This window comes from Rhinopithecus bieti, unplaced genomic scaffold (assembly GCF_001698545.2).
Source record: "Rhinopithecus bieti isolate Rb0 unplaced genomic scaffold, ASM169854v2 scaffold_2723, whole genome shotgun sequence".
Taxonomy (NCBI): Eukaryota; Metazoa; Chordata; class Mammalia; order Primates; family Cercopithecidae; genus Rhinopithecus; species Rhinopithecus bieti.
In genome coordinates, this window is record NW_016804119.1 from 3,722,241 (window position 1) to 3,746,053 (window position 23,813).

General features: G+C 45.8%; 1 protein-coding gene across 1 annotated transcript; it reads left to right on the plus strand.

Moving 5' to 3' along the window:
* The first annotated feature begins 1,338 nt into the window (after positions 1-1,338).
* SIGLEC5 (sialic acid binding Ig like lectin 5) lies at positions 1,339-22,302 on the plus strand. Its single transcript, XM_017865169.1, is given in 12 exon segments — positions 1,339-1,472; positions 1,556-1,672; positions 1,675-1,845; positions 1,848-1,937; positions 2,134-2,257; positions 2,259-2,410; positions 2,662-2,700; positions 3,884-4,141; positions 4,229-4,513; positions 4,728-4,827; positions 6,022-6,103; positions 21,797-22,302. Coding segments are annotated over 12 exon segments (1,647 nt in total). The 5' UTR covers positions 1,339-1,435; the 3' UTR covers positions 21,989-22,302.
* The last annotated feature ends 1,511 nt before the right edge of the window (positions 22,303-23,813 follow it).

Here is a 23,813-nt window from a genome sequence, read left to right on the forward strand (position 1 = left end):
ATTTCTTCGGGCATGGGAGGTTGACATTTGTTTTGATCATTGTTAGCTTAAGAAACTGTCTTTATTCTCACAACACATTAATCAGAATGTGACCATTTGTTAAGGTCATTGTTAAATTGTGGGAAACTATTATGAAATTTCTTTCATAAAAGAGCAGTAACAATGCAGGTTATTTCCACACATTGCTTGGGCCCCTTCTGGGCTTCTGAAAAGTGGACCCTGGAAGGGAGGGCATTGAAGATTGAGCTTCATTAGCCTGATGGTGGCAAATTTGCTTCTGTAGCTCCTTAATAGGATGAGACTTTAGCAGGGGCTTGTGTTTCACCGCCATCCTACAAGACCCTGAGGTCCATCAAGACCCAAACTGGACTGTGCTGTGTCCCAAGAATCTTCTTAACATAAGAGTGCTTCAGCTCTCCCATGTTCTGACCCTCCACTCAATTTGGGTCAAAGAAAAATTTTTTTCCAGCACTTTTGAACTTTTTTTTTTTGCAAGGGTTCACTCTGTTGCCCAGGTTGGAATGCTGTGGTGCAATTATGGCTCACAGCAAACTCAAACTCCTGGGCTCAAGGAATCCTCCTATTTCAGTGCTCCAGAGGAGCTGAGACTATAGGTGTGTCACCACACCAGCTAATAGCTTTTATTTTTTCTAGGGATGGGATCTTGCTATGTTGCCCAGGCTGGTCTCAGACTCCCCGGCTCAAACAATCCTCCCACCTCAGCGTCCCAAAGTGCTGGGATTAGAGGCAAGAGCTACCATGCCTGGTCACTTTGAACATTTAAAATCAAATTTAAAATTATGTATTTCCAGAATGTTTCATGGTTTTTGGGTGGAGGGTGGTTCTGACATCTCACCTCATCACCAGGACAAGCCCTCTTCTCTCTTTTCTTTCTGCATTCACCCCCCTGAGGATCTCACTCATGACTGAAACATCATTTGAGGGGTGATCACCTCCAGATCCCCAGCTGGACAAGCCTTGCATCGTCTGGGGCCTCAGTATCTTCACCTGCAGCGTCCAGTGGGGTGGGAGCAGGATGGCTTCCCAGCCCCGCCTCACCCANACCTCATCACCAGGACAAGCCCTCTTCTCTCTTTTCTTTCTGCATTCACCCCCCTGAGGATCTCACTCATGACTGAAACATCATTTGAGGGGTGATCACCTCCAGATCCCCAGCTGGACAAGCCTTGCATCGTCTGGGGGCCTCAGTATCTTCACCTGCAGCGTCCAGTGGGGGTGGGAGCAGGATGGCTTCCCAGCCCCCGCCTCACCCAGACAGCACGTGATGCCCAAGTTCTCCTTCTGTCTACAGCCACAGCGCTCACTCACCCTCCGGCTTCCTGTCGGGGCTTCTTCAGCCCCACCTCACATTTGGGGCATTTCCTTCCCTGACAGAGGGACCTGGGACCGGGCTGGGGCCCTGGCGGATGGAGACATGCTGCCCCTGCTGCTGCTGCCCCTGCTGTGGGGGGGTGAGTGAGCTGAGGGAGGAGGGACAGGCACAGGGGTGAGAAGGTGGGGCTGGAGCTGCAGCTGAGCCTCTGTGCCCCGCCAGGTTCCCTGCAGGAGGAGCCAGGGTATGAGCTGCAAGTGCAGAAGTCGGTGACGGTGCAGGAGGGTCTGTGCGTCCTCGTGCCCTGCTCCTTCTCTTACCCCTGGAATGCCTGGTACTCCCCTCCCCACTCTACATCTACTGGTTCCTGAACGAGAAGAGCCCATACTATGATGAGCCTGTGGCCACAAACAACCCAGGCAGACAAGTGAAGTCAGAGACCCAGGGCCGATTCCGCCTCCTTGGGGATGTCAGGAACAAGAACTGCTCCTTGAGCATCGGAGATGCCAGAATGGGGACGCGGGAAGCTATTCTTTTCGCGTGGAGAGAGGAAGGGATGTAAAACATACCTACGTACGGAATAAGCTGAACTTGGAGGTGACAGGTATGGCGGGGGCCCTTGGAGAGGACCCTGGGACGTGGAGACCCCCGTGTGAGAACAGGGACAGGACCTGGGCAGGGGCGGTTGGAGGAGGTGTAGGACTTGGGGCAGGTCGGGGCCTGAGGCCTGGCCACTCTCGGGGTCACACCGTACGTCTTCAGGCCCCTGGGGCCCAGGTATCTCCCTGTCTCCTCCTCAGCCCTGACAGAGAAACCCGACGTCCACTTTCTGGAGCCTCTGGAGTCCGGCCGCCTCACAAGGCTGAGCTGCAGCCTTCCAGGATCCTGTGAAGTGGGACGACCTCTCACATTCTCCTGGACGGGGATGCCCTCAGCCCCTGGACCCCGAAACCACCCGCTCCTCGGAGCTCACCCTCACCCCGAGGCCCGAGGACCATGGCACCAACCTCACCTGTCAGGTGAAACGCCGAGGAGCTCAGGTGACCACGGAGAGAACTATCCAGCTCAATGTCTCCTGTGAGTGGTGCTGGGGACACAGCTGGGTCCCCAAGGGCAGTGGGAGTGTGTGTGTGTGTGTGTAAGAGAGAAAGAAAACAATAACTTGAGAAGCCTTGTGTGTGGATCTGAGCCTTGGGATCTGGGAGGGAGTGAGCCAGGACAGCCTTCCCCACTTGGTGGGTTTCTGTGGCTCCTCTTTGGGTGCCTCCTGGGCCCATGCCCATCTCACTCCTCACTGCTGAAGCCAAGGTTATATCTTTTTATCCCAGATGCTCCACAGAACATCACCATCTTCAGGAATGGCACAGGTAGGAAAGACCTTCTCCTCTCTGAAGCTGGGACCTGTGTCTGGGTCTGTCTCTGAGCAGATGTAGAGAATCAGAGCTTGAATGGAATCAGATTTGGGAAGAGCAAGAATGAGAATTACTGTCTTCTGGCTTCCACCTTCTGTGAGCCCCATGTGCAGGCACACATGCACACACGCACATGCACACGCACACACTCACATGCACACACGCACATGCACACGCACACACTCACATGCACACACGCACATGCACACGCACACACTCACCTGCACACACGCACATACACATGCACACACACACACACACACACACACACACACACACACACACACACACGCGCACACTCACACTCACACACGCACACACACACACATGCACACACCACCCACGCACACACGCACACACATACACACACATACACTACACACGCACACATGCACATACACCCGCACACACACACACACGCACATACCCACGCACATATACAGGCACACACACACACACATGCACATACACCATGCACGCACACATGCACATACACTCGCACATGCACACATGCACATACACCATGCACGCACACACGCACATACACACGCACATACACATGCACACGCACACATGCACATACACCACGCACGCACACATGCACATACACCCGCACTCGCACACATGCACATACACCCGCACACGCACACAGGTGCACACTCATGCGCTCTGCTCAAAGCGGTGAACAGACTTTAGACCCCTCCCATCTCCCATCCCTCCTGTGGTCTGGTTCTTCCCACAGTCACCAAGGACCAGTCCATGTCCCTCTCATCTCAGTCAGCCTAGTTCTGTGGTTCTTCTCCTCTCACCCTTCCATTCCTGCGTTCTCAGTCTTATGTCCTGCCACACTATCGGACTGTATTTCCCAATGCCACCGGGGGGCTCTCTGTCCTCTTTCCACCACAGTCCAGGCATGTACCAGTGAGATATTGAGCCTCCTCTGGAGACATGAGACTCAGACAGTTTTGGTCAGTTTCCTGAGTGTGCAAAGGCCCAGCGTTTGAACCGGGATGGAACCAAGCCAGCATGGCCAGGGGAGGAGAGGGAGATGTCATCTGGATCCTGGGAAGGAGGGAACAATAGGGACTGTCAGCCTCCCTGACCCCATCTCTCTCTCCCCGCCCCTCTCTCCCCAAAGCCCTAGAGATCCTGCAAAACACCTCGACCCTTCTGGTCCTGGAGGGCCAGGCTCTGTGGCTGCTCTGTGAAGCTCCCAGCAATCCCCCTGCACACCTGAGCTGGTTCCAGGCATCCTCTGCCCCGAACGCCACCCCCATCTCCGATACTGGGATCTTGGCGCTTCCTCGAGTAGAGTTTGCAAAAGAAGGAGTCTTTACCTGCCGTGCTCAGCACCCGCTGGGCTCCCTGCACATTTTTCTGAATCTCTCAGTTTACTGTGAGTGTGGGGGCAGCTGGAGCAGGAACTGTATGGTATTAAAGAGGGAAGAGGCTCCCTGCTGAGTCCTGTCCTCCCTCCCCACAGCCCTCCCACAGCTGCTGGGCCCCTCCTGCTCCTGGGAGGCTGAGAGTCTGCACTGCAGCTGCTCCTTTCGAGCCTGGCCGGCCCCCTCCCTGTACTGGTGGCTTGGGGAGAAGCCACTGGAGGGGAACAGCAGCCAGGGCTCATTCAAGGTCAACTCCAGCTCAGCCGGGCTCTGGACCAACAGCTCCCTGATCCTCCACGGTGGGCTCACCTCTGGCCTCAAAGTCAGCTGCAAGGGCTGGAACACCTATGGGTCCCAGAGCAGCTCTGTCTTGCTGCTGCAAGGTCAGGGGGCGTATTGCAGAGGGCAGGGGCCTGAGGGGAGGGGCATGGATCCCAGAGCGATGGATGGTAGGAGAGAGAGGCTGGACTGGTGGTGGGGAGAACAGGGTTCTTCATCTCCTGTCTGAGCAGGGCCCTGGAGCAAGTTGCCCAGCAGGTGGGAGAACAAGAGTCTGAGTCCTGAGAGTGAGTTATTGCATGCCCCTCTTTTCTGCAGGGAGATTGAACCTCAGGACAGGCGTGGTTCCTGCAGCCCTTGGTGGTGCTGGTGTCATGGCCCTGCTCTGTATCTGTCTGTGCCTCATCTTCTTTTTAATGTAAGTCTTGGTCCCAGGAAAGGTACAGGTTGGTGTTTGTAGGGAGTAGGAGAGACTGAATGTCAGAAAATGCAGAGCTAAGGCCAGAGGTGGTAATGTGTGCTTGTAGTTTCAGATGCTCAGGAGTCTGAGGCAGGAGGATAGCTTGATCATAGAGGTTGAGGCTGCAGTGAGCTGGGATTGTGCCACTGCACTCCATCCTGGGCCACAGAGCGAAAGACCCTGTCTTAAAAGAAAAACCAAACCAAACCAAAAGCAGAACTGAGTAGATCCAGCGAGGTCTTCTTTCTTTCTTTCTTTCTTTCTTTCCTTCCTTCCTTCCTTCCTTCCTTCCTTCCTTCCTCCCTCCCTCCCTCTCTTCCTTCCTTCCTTCCTATCTCCCTCCCTCCGTCTGTCTCTCTCTTTCTTTCTTTCTTTCTTTCTTTCTTTCTTTCTTTCTTTCTTTCTTTCTTTCTTTCTTCTAATAGCTTTATTGAGGTACACACTTTGTACAATTCATCCACTGAAAGTGTACGAGTCAATGGCTTTAAGTATATTGACAGAGTTGTGCATCCGTCACCAAAATCAATTATAGAACTGTTTCATTAGCCTAAAGTGGAAAACGAAGACCTAAAGAAACCTTGCACCCCTTAGCTATCACTCCTGCTTCTTTCCCCCAGCCCTAACCTATTCTCTGTCTCTGTGGATTTGTCTGTCCTGAAGCTGCAGCTGTACTTCGTGTGCATGGAATCATGTGATATGTGGTCCTTTGTGGCTGACTTCTTTCACTCAGCATAATGTTTTCAAGGTTCATCCATGTTGTAGCATGCATCGATACTTTATTCCATTTTGTTTCCAAATAATATTCCATTGTATAAATGAAACACATTTGATTTGTCTGCTCAGCCATTGATGGGCAATTGGGTTGCCTCTGCTTCTTGGCTATGATGCATAACACTGCTATGACAATTCCTGCCATGGTTTTGTGTGTAAGAGGGGGTCTATGTGATGGAAATTCAGTCCATGGCACCCTGACCAAATCTCCGGTTATCCAGGAGGATGGAGCCCTCATTCCCATGTCAGGAAGGTCTCCGAGTTCAGTTCCAGGGCCTGGATGACTTCACTGTCATTTTCACCATCTTAACACGGGATGGGGCAGCCTGCGAACGTGTACCTGGGTGGTCCCAGCTGCACTGTACTGGTTTCTTTCCTTAGAGTGAAAGTCCGCAGGAAGCAAGCAGCTGGGAGACCAGAAAAAATAGATGATGAAGACCCCATTATGGGTACCGTCTCCTGGGTGAGTGGCTTGGGAATCTTCCCTTGTGCATGTCCACTCGGAAAGTCCAGGCTGAGCTCCTCAGCATTCCACCAAACCCACTCCTCCCTCGTCTCCTGGGAGTTCTCTTCTCTCCCGTTCTCCCCCTTCATATCCCAGATCCAGGAAATCATTATGTCCCATTCAACCTTCTTTGTTTGTCTGTCTGTTCGTTTTTGAGACGGAGTTTCACTCTTGTTACCCAGGCTGGAGTGCAATGGTGCAGTCTTGGCTCACTGCAACCTCCACCTCCCAGGTTCAAGCGATTCTCCTGCCTCAGCCTCCCGAGTAGCTGGGATTACGGGTGCACACCATGATGTGCAGTTAATTTTTGTATTTTTAGTAGAGACGGGGTTGTGCCATGTTAGTCAGGCAGGTTTTGAACTCCTGACCTCAGTTGATCTGCCTGCCTCGGCCTCCCAAAGTGCTGAGATTACAGGCATGAGCCACCGCACTCGGCCACCAACCTTCTTTCTAAAACTAAAACTAACTTGTCCTCTCTCATCTTCCCTCCCCACCTCTACTGACCACAGAGCCTGCCTCACCTCCTCCCTGCCTCCATCTCTCATCCCAAACTTCAGGCTGCCAGAACCATCGCCCCAAAACTATTACTTCCCAGGCATCCTGGAGTAGTTGTTTGCTCCCGTCGCTTAGAGAATCAGGCCCGTGTTCCTTGTCCCCCACGAGGTGGCCACTTCAGCCTGTTTCCTGACCTCTGATCCTGCCCCTTGGCCTGGCCACGCTGGCCTTCTGTCTCCATACAGACCTGCTGTCCTACAACTTAGAGCCCTTGCAAGTACAGTTTCTTCCATCCTTCCTTCCCCATTTCCACCAGACTACTTGATCTAATCCTTCCAGCTCTAATCTCAGTATCTGTTACTCTAGTCACTTCCCCTCCCTTTGACATCTACCCCTTCTGTTCTATGTTTACAGCACTATATGCATCCCTGTCCCCATCACACATCACCACTGCCTTTACCTGTCTCCACCCCCTCATCGTATGTGTGGCATTCTGTATTATTTTTATTTTTATTTTTTGGAGATGGAGTCTTGCTCTGTCACCCAGGCTGGAGTGCAGTGGTGCGATCTCGGCTCACTGCAACCTCCGCCTCCCAGGCTCAAGCAGTTCTCCTGCCTCAGCCTCCCAAGTAGCTGGGATTACAGGCATGTGCCACCACACCCAGCTAATTTTTGTATTTTTAGTAGAGACGGGGTTTCACCGTGTTGGCCAGGCTGGTCTCGAACTCCTGACTTCAGGTGATCTGCCTGCCTCGGCCTCCCAAAGTGCAGGGATTACAGGTGTGAACTACCGTGCCTGGCTGATATCTGTGGAATTCTTGAAGGACAGGGGCTGGGGCTTCTTTAGCCCCTGCAGTTTTTTCTCACGCTGTTTCTGTCCAGCATGTCTCCTCTCCTCTTTTATAAAATTGATCTAGTGTTGTCCCAAATGGAATTATCCAAAATGCTTAGTTCATGACCAAGCTATAATCACTGGAACAAGCATCAATTACTTTTACTTTTTCACTTTTGTTCATAATATGATAAATAACTGCGAACCCACCATCCAACCTAAGACCTAACACATTGGTGATAACTTATATCCACCTGTGTTGCTCCCTGATCCATTCCAGTAACCACTGTTGTGAATCTTGTCTTCCTACTGTTGTCACATATATGTAGACTTAACATATACCACTATTTAGTTTTAATTGTTTATGAATCTACAGAGGGTATCGTGTTCCATGCACACTTCTCGGACTTGCTTTGTAGACTCAACATTGTATTATGATGCATCCATGTTGTATGACGTTGCAGTTGTATTCATTTTTCCCAGTTATAATATCTATATTTTTGAGACAGGGTCTGACTCCATTGCCCAGGCTGGAGTGCAGTGGTGCGATCTCGGCTCATTGCAACCTCCGCCTCCCAGGTTCAAGCAACTCTTCTGCCTCAGCCTCCTGAGTAGCTGGGATTACAGGCACATACCACCACGCAAGGCTCATTTTTGTATTTTTAGTAGCAATGGGGCTTCACCATGTTGGCCAGGCTGGTCTTGATCCACCCGCCTTGACTTCCCAGAGTGCTGGGATTATAGGTGTGACCGCTATCATATTATATTTTATGATTGTATCTATCACCTAAGCTCATACTGATGCACACTTGACTTTTTCCATTTGAGCCATTCTGAACATTCTTATCCCTGTCTCATGGTATTGACACGCAAGAGCTTTTCTTTAAAGATTGAGTTGCCGCGTCGCTGGGCATGTGAACGGGCATCTTTACAAGGTCATGAAAAATGGCTTTCCAAAGCAATTACATCCATTTATACTCTCATCTATGCCTAGGAAATCTTGTTGTTCTGTTGAAGGGGTGGCCTGCCCCTCCACACTTGTGGGTGTTTCTCGTTAGGTGGAAATGAAAGACTTGAGAAAAGGAATAAAACACAGAGACAAAGTGTAGAGAAAGAAAAGCGGGGCCCAGGGGACCGGCGCTCAGCTTACAGAGGACCCACACCGGCACCGGCCTCTGAGTTCCCTTAGTATTTATTGAGAATTATCTTTACCATCAAAAAGAAAAGGGAGTGGCTGGACAATAGGATCATTGTAGGGAGGAAATCAGCAGTAAGACATATGAACAAAAAATCCTTGTAACATGAATAAGTTTAAAGGAAAATGCTGTGCCTTGAGATGTATATGCGACATCTCCATAAACCTTTTAGCAGTATTGCTCCAGCAAGTCCCACCTTATTCCTAAAGGCGGTTTCTCCTCACTCAGTAAACAAGGCACACAATGGGTATTACCCGGAGATGTTCCATTGCCCAGGGAGGGGCAGGAGACAAATGTTTTCTCTTTCTTGAGATTTAAGAGAATGGTGATGACCTTTAACCATAAGCAGCCTTTAGGCACTTGTTTAACAAAGCACATTCTGCACCGCCCAGAATCCTTTTAACCTTAAGTTACCACAGCACATGTCTCTAGCAAGGACAAGGTTGGGGGTAGGGTCACAGATTAACAGCATCTCAAATACAGAACTAAATGGAGTCTCTTGTGTCTACTTCCTTCTATATAGACACAGTAACAGGCTGATCTCTCTTTCTTTTCCCCACATTCTGTCATCTCTCCAGCACTTGCTTTTCTCAGTTTTCTCAATTTTGGAGGTTATTTTACTGTCTTACTATGGTATTGATTTGCATTTCCTTGGTAACCAATGAAGATGAAAAATCTCTCTGTGTTTTCATCCTCTGTAAAATGCCTGGCCACATCTGGATCCCATTTTCCTATTGGGTGTTTGACTTTTTCTTATTGAATTTGTTGGAGGGCTTTATACATCTTTACACTATTTTTCTCATTATATGTGTCATAAATATAAATATATTCTCCCAATGCGTAGCTTGTCTTCACTTCTTAAAGTGATCTTCAATGAACATAAGTTCCTAGTTGTAATATAATCATATTCACAAATCCTCTCTTTTCTATTGAGTACGTTTTGGATCTCATTAAAAAAAAAATTCACCCATCCTAAGATTAGAAAGATATTCAAATATAGTTTCTACTAAAAGTTTTATGCTTTTCTTTTTAATTTTTTTTATTTTTAATTTTGTGGATACATGTTAGGTGTATATATTTATGGGGTACATGAACTGTTTGAATACAGGCATGCAGTGTGAAATAAACACATCATGAAGAATGGGGTGCCCATTCCCTCAAGCATTGATCCACTGAGTTGCAAACAATCCAGAAGCCACGTAAGTGTCCATCAATAGATGAACGGATAAAGAAAATGTGGTGCATATACACAATGGAGTACTATTCAGCCAAAAAAGGAATGAGATCCAGTCATTTGCAACAACATGGATGGAACTGGAGATCATTATGTTAAGTGAAATAAGCCAGGCACACAAAGACAAACATGGCATGTTCTCACATATTTGTGGGATCTCAGACTTAAAAAAAATTGAACTGATGGACATAGAGAGTATGCTTTTCTTTTGACATTTAAGTACTCACTCTATCTGGGGTTGACTTGATTTGTTTTTCTAAGACCACCAGAGCGGGCACAAAAGAACCAGCGAGTAGGCAAGTGTAGGAGCAAAACTGCAAGTTTATTTTGGTCACCTAGCTTCAGGGGAAGAAGGTGGGTAGGGAGAGGTCTGTTGGCCCCGACAAATGAGGCCCACAGAGTCACCCGGGCAGCTCTTGGACGGAGTTCCAACAGTCCCGACCGCAGTGGGGAAGCTGGGAAATCCGCGCGTGGCGATCCTCCGGAGCGGCTTTTCTAGGAGTGGGAGGGCGATAGGCGGGGCACAGGCGTGTCGGGGCGTTCCGCAGGTGCGACCAGGTAAATCTTGGTCTCTTCGGATTGACGTCACCTGGCGCATGCCTAGTTGGTCTGCACCTTCCCGGTCGCCGGCTGCATTTTCGGGCGCGCGGGAAAAGTTGGGGGGGATGAAGAACCCGGAAGTGCACCATCTTGCCTCCATTCATCCAAACATGACTTTTGTGTGTGGTGTATAGTGTTGATCCAGATATGTTTCTCCTTCATTTCTGAATAGTCCTTCTCCCTTCTCCATTGAGCTACATGCCAATTCTGCCACATATTGAAATTCTGTATTTTGTGGGTCTCTTTCTGTGGCCTCTGTTCTATTCCAATAGTCAATTTTACTGTCCCTGAGTCATCACTGTCTATAAATTCAAAAATAAGTCCTGATATCGAGTACATCAAAACCCCTTCCTTAATCTCCTTCAATAGTATCTTGACCATTCTTGGTCCTTTTTTTTTCACTTAAATATTAGAATCAGGTTGTCAAGGCCGGGCACGGTGGCTCACGCCTGTAATCCCAGCACTTTGGGAGGCCGAGGCAGGTGGATCACGAGGTCAGGAGATGGAGACCATCCTGGTTAACACGGTGAAACCCCGTCTCTACTAAAGATACAAAAAATAATTAGCTGGGCATGGTGGCCGGTGCCTGTAGTCCCAGCTACTCAGGAGACTGAGGCAGGAGAATGGCGTGAACCCGGGAGACGGAACTTGCAGTGAGCCGAGATCGTGCCGCTGCACTCCAGCCTGGGTGACAGAGTGAGACTCCGTCTCAAAAAGAAAAAAAAAAAGAATCAGGTTGTCAAATTCCAAAAAATGCATTGAATCTATAGCTCAATCTGGAAAAATTTTACTTGTTTAGAAATTCATGCCTTCTTATCCATGAGAGTAGGTCTTTCTCTCTCTATTCCTTTAAATCTTTTAAGTGTTTTAAGAGGTAATGTAGAGTTTCTTCACACAGGTCTTACACATCTTTCGTTATTTTCTTCCTAAATACCAGTTTTGTTGTTATTGTAAATGCTATCTTTTAAAAGTGCATTTTCTGATTCCTTATCACAATGCAGAATGAAAGTGTTTTAAAATATAAGAGGGGTTGATTTTTTTGTAATTAAAAAAAATCACAAGTTGGTCTTGCATGTGTCCTTTAGAATCTTTTTGCTTTGGTAGCTGGAGAATTCTTAGATCTTATTTATAAGCCTGCTGATCTCTTCTTTTCAGAAATATAGATATCATCTGAAAAATTAGTGATATTCCTATTTTTAGCTGCCATGACTTGCTGAATCAAAGCAGCTGGGTTTGATGCAAGTGTAATGCTATTTTCTTCAAGAATCAACCATCCTTTTGGGCTTCAGGTACTGAGCAAGAAATGCCTGTCCTCATGCATACTCTGCAGATGTGTTTTTCTTCTAAGGGATGTCAGATTTCAACAACTGACCCACTGCCCTGAATAATCACTTTGATGAGGAAGTGAGGACACGCAAACCTCTGGCAACGGAAGTCCATGTAACACCTCAGACTGTGGGCAGTTCATGACTACGGAGGGTTTGAATAGTAGCCAGTTACTTTTCATTTCCTCACCATTTGGCAACACCGAACTTCTCCTTTTTCTTTCCCGCATTGATGGAGTTGAATTTCTCGGCTGGGTTCCTCGAGGGGCTTCACTATAACTGTGCATCTCTTGATAGTGACACCCACCTCTTCTGGGGTGTCAGCTCTCTGGATTTAGAGAATTGTCTTAATTCTATCGGTAAATGCAGCAAGTAAAACTCAATTACATTTTTAATTGATTTCATTTCCTTCCAACTTGCTAAGCTCCCTTATTAGTTCAAATAACTTGTTATAGAAATTGAAGTATTTTAAATAAATTTTTTTCAATAAAAAAATCACAAATTAGGCCAGGTTTGATAGCTCATGCCTGTAATCCCAGAACTTTGGGAGGCTGAGGCAGGAGGATCTCTTGAGGCCAGGAGTTCAAGGCCGGGGAATAACATAGTGAGACCTCCATCTCTACAAAAAGAAAAAAAATCACACGTTGGTCTTAGGTATTATTTAGAATCTTTTGGGATTTCAAATTAGATGATTATATTATCTGCAAAGTAATAACATCTCATTTCTTCCTTTTGTCCTAAGCACTTCTTTCCCTTTTCTTCTTTCAATATGCTGGGTGAGATTACGGACAAAGCTGAGTAGACATAGTGACCATGGGCATCTTTTGCTACTGCTGATTTTGAAGGAAATGCACCCAGTGTCCTGCCACTTGGTTTTGTGAACTTTCATCAGGTTAAGGAAGCTCCTTTCTATCATCTGTTGTATTTTTTGAACGCATCTACTGGTAGGATTTTTTCCTACTTAATCTCTTACCATGGGGAATCACAAAGATTTTTCTAATATGAAACTACTCCTGCATTCCTGGGAGAAAAGCAGGTTGTACATAGCATTTTAAAAAATACTCCAGTAGGTTCAGTTTGATCATCTTTTGCTCAGCACTTTTGCATCTATATGCAATGGGTCAAATACACTTGTCATTTTCCTTTTTCCTCCTGTTTCTTTTGTCTGGGCATCAAGATAAGATCGAGAAACTGGGGACTAGTCTCTCTTTTTCTATTGTCTGGAAAAGTGTGTATAAAACTGAAATGACTTGTTTCCTCAATGATTGATAGATGTCACTTATCAAACTACCTGGGCCTGGTGGTGTCACTATGCAATTTTCCTAATTTAATCATTTTATGTATTTTTCAGCGAGCTTTATTCTAGAGACATGTCCATTTCACCAAGTTTTACATATTCTTTTTTGACAAAAGGATATAGGTGGCATTCTCTTGTCTTTATGTTATTTGTTTTTGTCGAGATTACTTCCCCTTTTGGAAATACTCCTGACATTGGTTATTTGTGACTTCTTTCTTTTTTTCCCAGCTAAATCTTGTTAATTGCTCTCCCTATTTTATTATCAGTTTCATGGAACCAACTTTTGGGATTGTAGAATTTTCTCACTGTATCTTTGTTTTCTATTTTATTGATTTTTACTCTCATTTTCTCAGCACCTTCCTTCTACTTGTTTTGGTTTATTCTGATGATCTTTGATAAATTTTTAAGCTGGATACTTACCTTCTTAGTTTATATATTTTCATTCTCTATAAAACGTAGTTAGGGATAAATTTCTCTAGAATTTCATTTTTATTCCCTTCCACAAATTTTGATATATATTATTTGAATATCATTCAGTTGTGGATATTGTTAAAACAACATTGTGATTTCTTCTTTGAATCTTAAATTATTTGGGATTAAAAATTCCAAAGGTATGAAGATTTTAAAACATCTTTCATAATTAAATTCTAAGTAGATGCTTTTTGGTCAGAATACATGGTTTTATGATATTTATTTTTAAAATTTGTTGAGACTTGATCTGTGGCCTGTATACAACGAATTTTTTTTTTTTTGAGACGGAGTCTCGCTCTGTTGCCCAGGCTGGAGTGCAGTGGCTGGATCTCAGCTCACTGCAAGCTCCACCTCCCGGGTTCCTGCCATTCTCCTGCCTCAGCCTCCCGAGTAGCTGGGACTACAGGCGCCGCCACCTCACCCGGCTAGTTTTTTGTATTTTAGTAGAGACGGGGTTTCACCATGTTCCCCAGGATGGTCTTGAACTCCTGACCTCGTGATCCGCCCATCTCGGCCTCCCAAAGTGCTGGGATTACAGGCTTGAGCCACCACGCCCGGCCACAACGAATTTTTATAAATGTTTCCCGTGTGCTTAAGAATAATGTATATTTTTAGCCGGGCACAGTGGTTCATGCCTTTAATCCCAGCTCTTTGGGAGGCCAAGGTGGGTGGATCACAAGGTCAGGAGTTCAAGACCAGCCTGGCCAATATGGTGAAACCCCGTCTCTACTAAAAATATAAAAATTACCTGGGCATGGTGGGTGGTGGCAGGCACCTGTAGTCCCAGCTACTCAGGAGGCTGAGGCAGGAGGATCACTTGAACCCAGGAGGCAGAGATTGCAGTGAGCCGAGATCGCACGCGCCACTGCACTCCAGCCTGGGCGACAATGTATATTTTTTATTTCTTAAACTAACAGGCCAGTGTGTTAATTGTAATGTTCAAACCCAAATCTTTAGACGTAGATAGATCTTCCCAACCTGTCAATACTTGAGAGAGGTGTGTTGAAATCTGACATTATGATAATGTATTTGTCAATTTCTTACTGTAGTTCTATCAATTGTGTTTCTTATATTTGAGGTACTTTTAAATTAAAAGCATGTATTTTAGAAAAGCATTATATCTTCTCAGTGAACTGAACATTTTATCAAACAGAGTAATTCTTTCTCTTCATAGTGGTGCTTTTTGTTTTCTTTTTTTTCTTCTTTTTTTTTAGACAGAGTCTCACTCTGTTACCCAGGCTGCAGTGCAGTGGCCTGATCTTGCTTGGTTCACTGCAACTTCCACCTCCTGGGTTCAAACAATTCTCCTGCTTCAGCCTCCCGAGTAGCTGGGATTACAGGCGCCCACCACCCTGCCCAGGTAATTTTTGTATTTTTAATGGAGACAGGGTTTCATTATGCTGACCAGGCTGGTCTTGAACTCCTGGGCTCAAGTGATCTACCCACATCATCCTCCCAAAATGCTGGGATTATAGACATGAGCCACCATGCCTGGCTCATAATGATGATTTTTGCTTTAAAGTCTGTTTGACTGGATTTTTTTTTTTTTTTTTTTGTGCCGGGGTCTCACTGTTTCATGCAGGCTGGAATGAACTGGCATATGGATCTTAATATAGCTACTCTAGTTTCTTATTGATTCGTTAGATGCCTGATACTTTTTCATTTTCTCCCATCCTCCCAACATTTTATGTATTTATGCTCTAGCAGTGATTTTTGTAAACAGTATATAACCAGGTTTTAAAAAATCCAATTTGACATCCCTTGTTGAGTTTACTGGCATTTATTGTGGTTACTGACATATATGAATTTCTTTCTACTATTTTACCTTTTACTTTCACTTAGTTCCATTTTTTCGATATTTAATTTTTCTCCTTTCTTACTTAGAAGCTTAATATCTTGCTGGGCACGGTGATGCACATCTGTAATTCCAGCTACTTGGGAGGGTGAGGTAGGAGGATCGCTTGAGCCCAGGAGTTTGAATCTAGTCTGAGCAACATAGCAAGACTCTCGTCTCAAACAAAAAAAAAAAATTAATATCTCTGTCTTACATCTAACAAAAAGAATTTTGGTGTGCTTTTATATCTCTTGGGCTCTCTTCCTTCAACTTCTTACAATGTTGGTATTTTCTGTAGAGGTGCAGTTTTGTTCTGTGTTACTATGAACATACTTAGCATTTTTCTATTATTTGATTTTTTAAAAAAAATACACAACTACACATTTTTCTGAGGTATTTTGTTACCTTTCTATCTCATACTTATCACAGATTTTCTGTTTTACTTTCTCTTTATCTCTTTGTATTTGAATTCTTCCTCCCAATGGGTTTTCAATTTGGGTTCCTCAAGCCCTCTGAAGACTTATATGCCTGGAAATATATTTTATCCTCTTACATTTGAATTTTATTTGGCAGGATATACATTCTAAAATTAAAGTGATTTTCCTTCTGTGCTTTAAACTTCACCCCACTGTTTCTTGCATTTAGTATTGCTGTTAAGAAATCTTACGTCGGCCAGGTCCAGTGGTTCACGCCTGTAATCCCAGCACTTTGGGAGGCCAAGGTGGGTGGATCTCTTGAGGTTGGGATCTCTATGAGGTCAAGGGTTACCAGACCTGCCCTGGGCCCCAACGTGGGTGAAACCCATCTCTAACTAAAAATAAAAAATAGCCGGCGGTGGTGGTGGCCCCTTTATTCCAGCTACCCTCGAAAGGCTGAGGCAAGGAGAATCACTTTAACCCAGGAGGCATAGGCTGTAGTGTGGAGCCAAGATCAACGGCCACTGCATCCAGCCTGGGTGAACAGGAGGCTAGACCTCCTGTCTCAAAAACAAAAAAAAAAAAAAAAAAAAAAAAATCTTACGTCATTCCTTAATCTCAAATATTTGTAGGTAATCCACTCATTTTCCCTGGAAACTTTTAATAACTTTTCTCTTTGGTTCCTGATATTCTTTTTTTTTTTTTTTTTTTTTTGAGATGGAGTCTCCGCTCTGTCGCCCAGGCTGGAAGTGCAGTGGCGCGATCTTCGGCTCACTGCAAGCTCCCGCCTCCTGGGTTTCACGCCATTTTTTTCCTCACGGCCTCAGCCCTCCGAGTAGCTGGGACTACAGGCGGCCGCCCACGCCAGGCTAGTTTTTTTGTGTTTTAGTAAGAGACGGGGTTTCCCATCCCCTTAGCCCAGGATGGCTGGATCCCTGACCTCGTGATCCGCCCGTCTCGCTCCAAGTGCTGGGATTAACAGGCCTTGAGCCACCGCCCGGCCTCTATTTCTTTTCTTTCTTATTTGAAAACTATTATTATCTAAATGTTAAAGTGTTCTTTTTTTTTTTTTTTTTTTTTTTTTTTTTTTTTTTTTTGACAGTCTCACTCTGTTGCCCAGGCTGGAGTGCAGTAGCACAATCTCGGCTCACAGCAATCTCCGCCTCCTGGGTTCAAGTGAATCTCGTGCCTCCGCCTCCTGAGTAGCTGGCATTACCGGTGCACATCATCATGCCTGGCTAATTTTTGTATTTTTTTAGAGACAGGGTTTTGCCATGTCGGCCAAGCTGATCTTGAACTCCTGACCTCAAGTGATCTGCCCGCCTCGGCTTTCCAAAGTGCTGGGATTACAGGCATGAGCCACCCCGCCTGGCCAAAGTTTTCTGTTTCTATCCTCCATCTGTCTTAATCTTTTTTTCACATGTTTTAGTCTTCATCCTTCCTACTTCCTTTTAGGGGATACTTCTGATGGCCCTTCTAACTCACTAGTTGGCCTTCAATTATAGTCATTCTATTCTCCATCCCATCCATTGGATTCTTCCTATGACATTTTTCAGACATTTCCCCATGGCCTTTTTTGCATCAAGTACATAATTACATAATTCCTTATTAGGTTTCACATTCATTTTGCATGTACACTTTGTTATTGACAAAGTTTCTTATGCTTGTTTTCATACTGCTAATATTGTCACATCTTTTTAGTGCATGTAATATGCTCAGTTTAGCTTCTTGACCAAAGCGTCCTAGTACTTGTGCTTCTAGTGGTCTATCAGGTTCTGTTGGTTTGCTTTTCTTCAAAGGTGCCCAGCCTTCTGAGTTGTGAGCTCATATTCCCCTAGGGTTACTGGCTACTCTGGCAGTGTTTCTTGAACGAGGGAAGGGCAGATGGTGGCCTGTGTCAGGCTTACTGAGCCAAAGAAATGACAGGGATGCCAGCCATGGTGGCTCACACCTGTAATCCCAGCACTTTGGGAGGCCGAGGTGGGTGGATCACCTGAGGTCGGGAGTTTGAGACCAGCCTGACCAACATGGAGAAACCCCGTCTCTACTAAAAATACAAAATTAGTTGGGTATGGTGGCGCATGCCTGTAATCCCAGCTACTTGGGAGGCTGAGGCAGGAGAATCGCTTGAACCTGGGAGGTGGAGGTTGCAGTGAGCCAAGATCGTGCCATTGCACTCCAGCCTGGGCAACAAGAGCAAAGCTCTGTCTCAAAAAATAAAAGGAAAAAAAAAAGAGAGAGAAATGACAGCAACAAGACCCAAGGTGGAGCCCCTTAGGAACCCAAAACACACCAAACCAGTTTCACTTCCTGTTACCCCAGTAAGGCAGCTTAAATCATCCCTCCATCTTCAGATGGAGGGGAGAAGCAACATTGGTGGAAGACTCTCCTTGCATTGTGACTCACCAGCCCTGGGAGTTTGGAGTGGAGAAAACGGCAAGGAGAAGCAGTGAGCTTCCACCTCTGTTCTCCTTCTCCTCACCCCAGTGGACCTCTGCTGCTTACCCAACACACGCCTCTTGGACACTGGCACATCATTATCCTGTCCATACTCTGACTTCTGCAGTGAGGGGCACAGAATGTTTGTCCCAATGGAAGGGTTGAGGAGAGAAAGGAGCAGAATTCAAGTAAGTTTGGGGTAACCCACCCTCTCATCAATAAGCCAGCTGTCCTTCTTGGCCAGTTCTCCCACCCCCTTTCTTCAAATTAGCCTTTACTTTCCCCCATGGATATCAGTGTGACTGATTGATCACAGATTGATTTGTAAAATTTTGTTCACCCAGGAGATCCATCTTTAGTTCCGTCATTGGTAGGTCTTGGAATACAGAGCCAGTAATGTGTATGAATTCACTCTTTTGACAAGAACTATGGCAGAGAGAGCTTTGTTTTCTCCTTTATTTTACCTTCAACCCTTCTGCACACTTCCATACCACAGGCAGAATGGTAAAGTGAGGCACAGCATAGTCCCTGGAGTTTGATGTCCTGCATTCAGGTTCTAGATTCACCCACTTGCAAGCTGTGTGACCTTGGATAAGCTAATGAACGTCTCTGATTTTTTGTTTTCTCTTATGGAAAGGGGGCTATTTATATGCTAATATCTGTCTCGGATTGTTACAAGGAGTGCTTAATAAGGTGACAAGCTCACGGGGAGCTCACTTATAATTGTTACCCAGTATTACTTTTCCTTCTGTCTAACAAGGAACTGCATGAGAGGCAGGTATTTGGGTGGTTTCAGTCTGCTTTATGTCCTCATTTACAAGAACGGCATCTAGCCCAAAGCAAGCACTCAGCAAAGAGTTATTGAGTGAAAGGGTGAACATACTGCTTTATCCTATTTATTAATCTGAGCTGTGCTTTTTCTTTCAGTTGTCAATTTCACCCTTTTTAATTTCATATACCACAAACTATTGATAGACATATGTCTTTATTTCTTCCTTTGGTTGCATAATGCTGGTGTGCATAGCCACTTTTTCATTTTATTTCATCTTTCTTGTGCCTAATATAAGCAGCTCTCTCCAGAAAGTCTATTTTTTCTTACACAATGAAGTCATTTTTTTCCCCTAACTATGGAGTCCTTTTTTTTTTTTTTTTTTTTTTTTTGAGACGGAGTCTGGCTCTGTCGCCCAGGCTGGGGTGCAGCGGCCAGATCTCAGCTCACTGCAAGCTCCGCCTTCCGGGTTTACACCATTCTCCTGCCTCAGCCTCCCGAGTAGCTGGAACTATAGGCGCCCGCCACCTCGCCCGGCTATTTTTTTTTTTTTTTTTTTTTTTTTGTAGAGACGGGGTTTCACCGTGTTAGCCACGATGGTCTCGATCTCCTGACCTCGTGATCCACCCGTCTCGGCCTCCCAAAGTGCTGGGATTACAGGCTTGAGCCACCGTATGGAGTCCTTTTTAAAAAACTTTATGGCCAGGTGCAGTGGCTCACGCCTGTAATCCCACCACTCTGGAAGGCTAAGGTGGGCCAATTGCTTAGCCCAGGAGTTTAAGACCAACCTGGGTAACATGGCGAAACCCTGTCTCTACAAAAATTAGCTGGGCATGGTGACATGTGCCTGTGGTCTCAGCTACTCAGGAAGCTGAGGTGGGAGGATTGCTTAAGCCAGGGACGGGAAGTTGCAGTGAGATGAAATCACACCACTGCACTCCAGCCTGGATGACAGAGTGAAACTCTGTCTGAAAAAGAAAATTTCTGAGCTACTGTTGGAAGACTCATATTGCTTTCAACATACTTTTCCACAGTGTGATGGGTAGGGATATGGGTGAAGGTGGGAGAAGAAAGAAATTGCTTCTTGTGTCTGGGTACTGTCTTTGCTGGGGACTTAGGATCTGCTCCATTTTGTTTCTGTTTCTTGGAACCTGGGTCCAGGATCAGAATTGCCATCTCTTTTCTGGTTTGCACATAAGATACCTTGTAACATATGCTGAAGGTATACATTTGCTTCATCTATAATCCACTCCTCCTGCCTAGGTCAGGGTCTATATCTGATTTCTCACACTGTATGTGCCCAGAACCTGAAAGCGAGGAGACAGGGCTGGGTTCGAATCCTGGTCTCACCATGTATTAGATGAATAACCCCGGGCAAGTTACTTAACCTCTCTCCACCTCAGTTTCCCTGTGTGTAAGGTGGGGATAATTAGGATATCTTTTATACTGTTGTGGGTTTTTTGTAACGATTCAGTGTGATTAGTTAAGTCCTCAATATGGTCTAACCAATCATAGTATTACAAAATTTTGAAAGAATGAGTGAATAGTTGAGTTCACAGGAAATGCATATGGACAGGTGGGGCCAGGATTTGAACCCAGCCCTGTCTGCCCTGTGCCAGGTCCTGGGCATGTACAGTGTGAGAAATCAGACATAGACCCTGACCTAAGCAGCCTGTGGCCTGCTAGGAGGAGTGGATTATAAAAGGATGAATTGATAAATGTCACATCAGCCCAGCTTCCCTGTGGGAACCATTTATTGTATTTTCCTCTTATTTTGGTGTTGAGGCCTCTTTCTGGGGATTGGTCATAAACTCTAGCCCTGCCTTGAATGGGAACCCCAGGGATTTGGCCATATGTTCACAGTGTAACTTTCACAGAATACTCCTTTATCCTGGCACACCGCCTACTGCCTAAGTGCCCGGCCTGTGACCAGCAGTCCCTCTCAGAGGAAACTTGTTTATCCTGGCAGATGTCCTTGCAGCTCTCATATGACCTGTGTCCAGTTTATTCCTACCAAGACAGCTATTCTCTAGGAGAGCCCCAACCAGAAAAGAAGTCAGGTTCAGGTCTGTCAGGTGGGTGGGGCACAGAGGAGACAGCACAACAAAACACATGAAATAACAGAAGCAGTTTATTACTCACAGGTCCCAGAGAGAAGACGGCACAGCAGTCCTTGAAGGGTGAATGGAAAGGAGGGAACTGACCAGGACACAAGTACTCATCCAGTGGGTAGGCAGCGAGAGAGAGAGAGAGAGAGAGAGAGAGAGAGAGAGAGAGAGAGAGAGAGAAGGACCCATGAGCCAAAGCCTTAGTTAGAGTCCAGGGCATAACCCAAGCAGGCTTCCCACAGGGAGTTCTAACTGGGGGTTTAGAGCTAGCAGGCAGGAGTTCTGTGGAGCCACACTGTGACTGAGATGTGGCTGCCGCAGTATATCTGTGCAGCCTATGAGGGACACAGGAGTCGGGAGGAGGTAAGTCAAGAAGGTTGTAGCTGTAAGTCCCATAGGGAGCTGGTCACAAGGAGGTGGTTGTATCAGGCAGACATCTGGATTAACCACCTTGGGGAACTGGGAGGAGGTGGAGAATTGGAAATTGTGTCCAGGTGACTAAGCCCTGCTTCTGGCATGAGACGGTCCAATTTAGGTTCAAAATAAATCCCAAGGCAACATATAAATATAAGAACTCATTATTCTATGCTGCCTTTTTATTCCTACTGTGACACCTTTCCTTCTCCTTTACTCAGGATTCCAGGAAGAAGCCCTGGTCAGACAGCCCCAGAGACCAAGCATCTCCTGCTGGGGATACCCCTCCCTTGGGAGAACAACAGGAGCTCCATTATGCCTCCCTCAGCTTTTCTGAGATGAAGTCGAGGGAGACTAAGGACCAGGAGGCCCCAAGCACCACGGAGTACTCAGAGGTCAAGACAAGCAAGTGAGAACTCACCCAGAGCTCAGTCCTGGCCGGAGGAACCACAGCCTGTCTGGGGGGAAGGACAAGTCAGGGACCACTTGCTGAAGCATGAAGAGCCTTTGTGACTAACATTAACTGATGTGTAAGTGCTCCAAGCAGAGCAGAAAGAAGATAGATGATGGAATTGGAGAGGTGGGCTCAAACCCAGGCCCTGGTACTGTCATCAAGCAATTCACTGCATCCCTCTGTGCCTCAGTTTCCCATTCTGTAAATCAGAGATCATGCATGTTACCTTAAAGGTTGTTGTGACCATTAAAGAAAGCAACACATGGAAGTCAACCAACACAGGTCCTGGCACAGGGCATGTGCTCAGTGCTTGCTGGTCTCTCTTCCTTGAATAGGAAGGTCCTGTTGGCAAATTCTGTCAAGGCTGGGGATGACCAGGTACAAAAAAACAGGGCAGCAATATGTTGGTGTCACTCCCCTTCCCAGAACTCTTCAAAGACTCCCTAGGAGAGACCAGCCCCTCAGCCTGGCACTTGGTTCATGATGTGGGATCTTACATCCTTGCCAGGGTCATATCTTTGCCCACTTTTACCTGCAATCCTTGCATCATATTCCGTCAGCTCCAGTCCTTCATTTATGAGACCCACAGGAATCCTTCCAACAGCCAAAGAGTTGAGTCTAACTCTTTCCTGCCCAAACCCATTCATGGCCCCCTGCCCTTAGACAATACATCACAAGCACCTCCCCTGTCACTTAAAGTCCTTCATGACCTCCCTGCTATCTATTTATTTATACTTTCCTCTTGGCCAACCCTTCCTTAAGCCTTTCATGCTGGTTCATACAACACTTTCTTTGCAATTTGAGATTACTCCTCCTGGAAGTCATGCCTCCTTGCTTTCATCTGGCTTACACTATTTTTTCCTCCAAACATGAGTTCATGGGTGGTCTTGGGTTGGAAGAGTGGACTGAAGAAAGTAATTATGCTCTTCTTCCTCTAAAATTGAACTAATTAATTTTTTTAAATGCTAAACCAAAAGCAGCTAAAAATTCGCCGGTTACTTATCTAGCTTTCTCCAAACCCAGATAAATGATGATGTTAGAAACTTTAGCAAGTGGCCATGAGGAAATGAATGGATAATTCCAGTGGAGTACTGGGAGGACACTGATTCTCAATATCTACCACCCAAACCTCGTTTTCATCACTGTAAAGAAGTTGAATTGTGACTACTGCTTTGGTTATGACAGGTTGGATAATTTTGATCAAGCCTTGTGTTGAAAATAATAAAATCTTTTGGGGAAAAAATGAGAATAGAAAAAGAATACTTCCCTTAAATAGTACAGAATGCCTGAAAATAAAATAGGAGCTTAGGAGGCCAAAATTTTGGGGAAAGCCTGAACCCAGAAAAGTAAGCAGAATCACTAAGCCAAAATTCCCAAGGGCATTTGCTCATATTGAAAAAGGGAGCTTTGGTTCTGTGGTCTTGCATGTGGCTCTGGAAATGAAGGTCAAATCTATGGCCCAGCGAAAGGTTGGGAATGTCAAAAGAGACCATCTCCACATTGGGTTTGTGTCAAGTAAGGCTGAATCAAAGAAAACTGAAGACAAAGAAAAAAATCTGAACGGCTACCAGAGAAAAAGGATCGCCTTCAAAAGAAAAGTCATTTAATTGACAGCTGAATTATCAGTAGCAACCTGGAGAGTAGAAGAAGGCAAATACTATTTCTAACATCAATTTGTAATCTATACGCAGTAAAGTCAACTCAAAAATGAGAGCAATAATGAACTTTCAGAGCAAGTAAATGGGGGAACTTTAATAAAAACAAAAGATAATTTAGAATTCCTG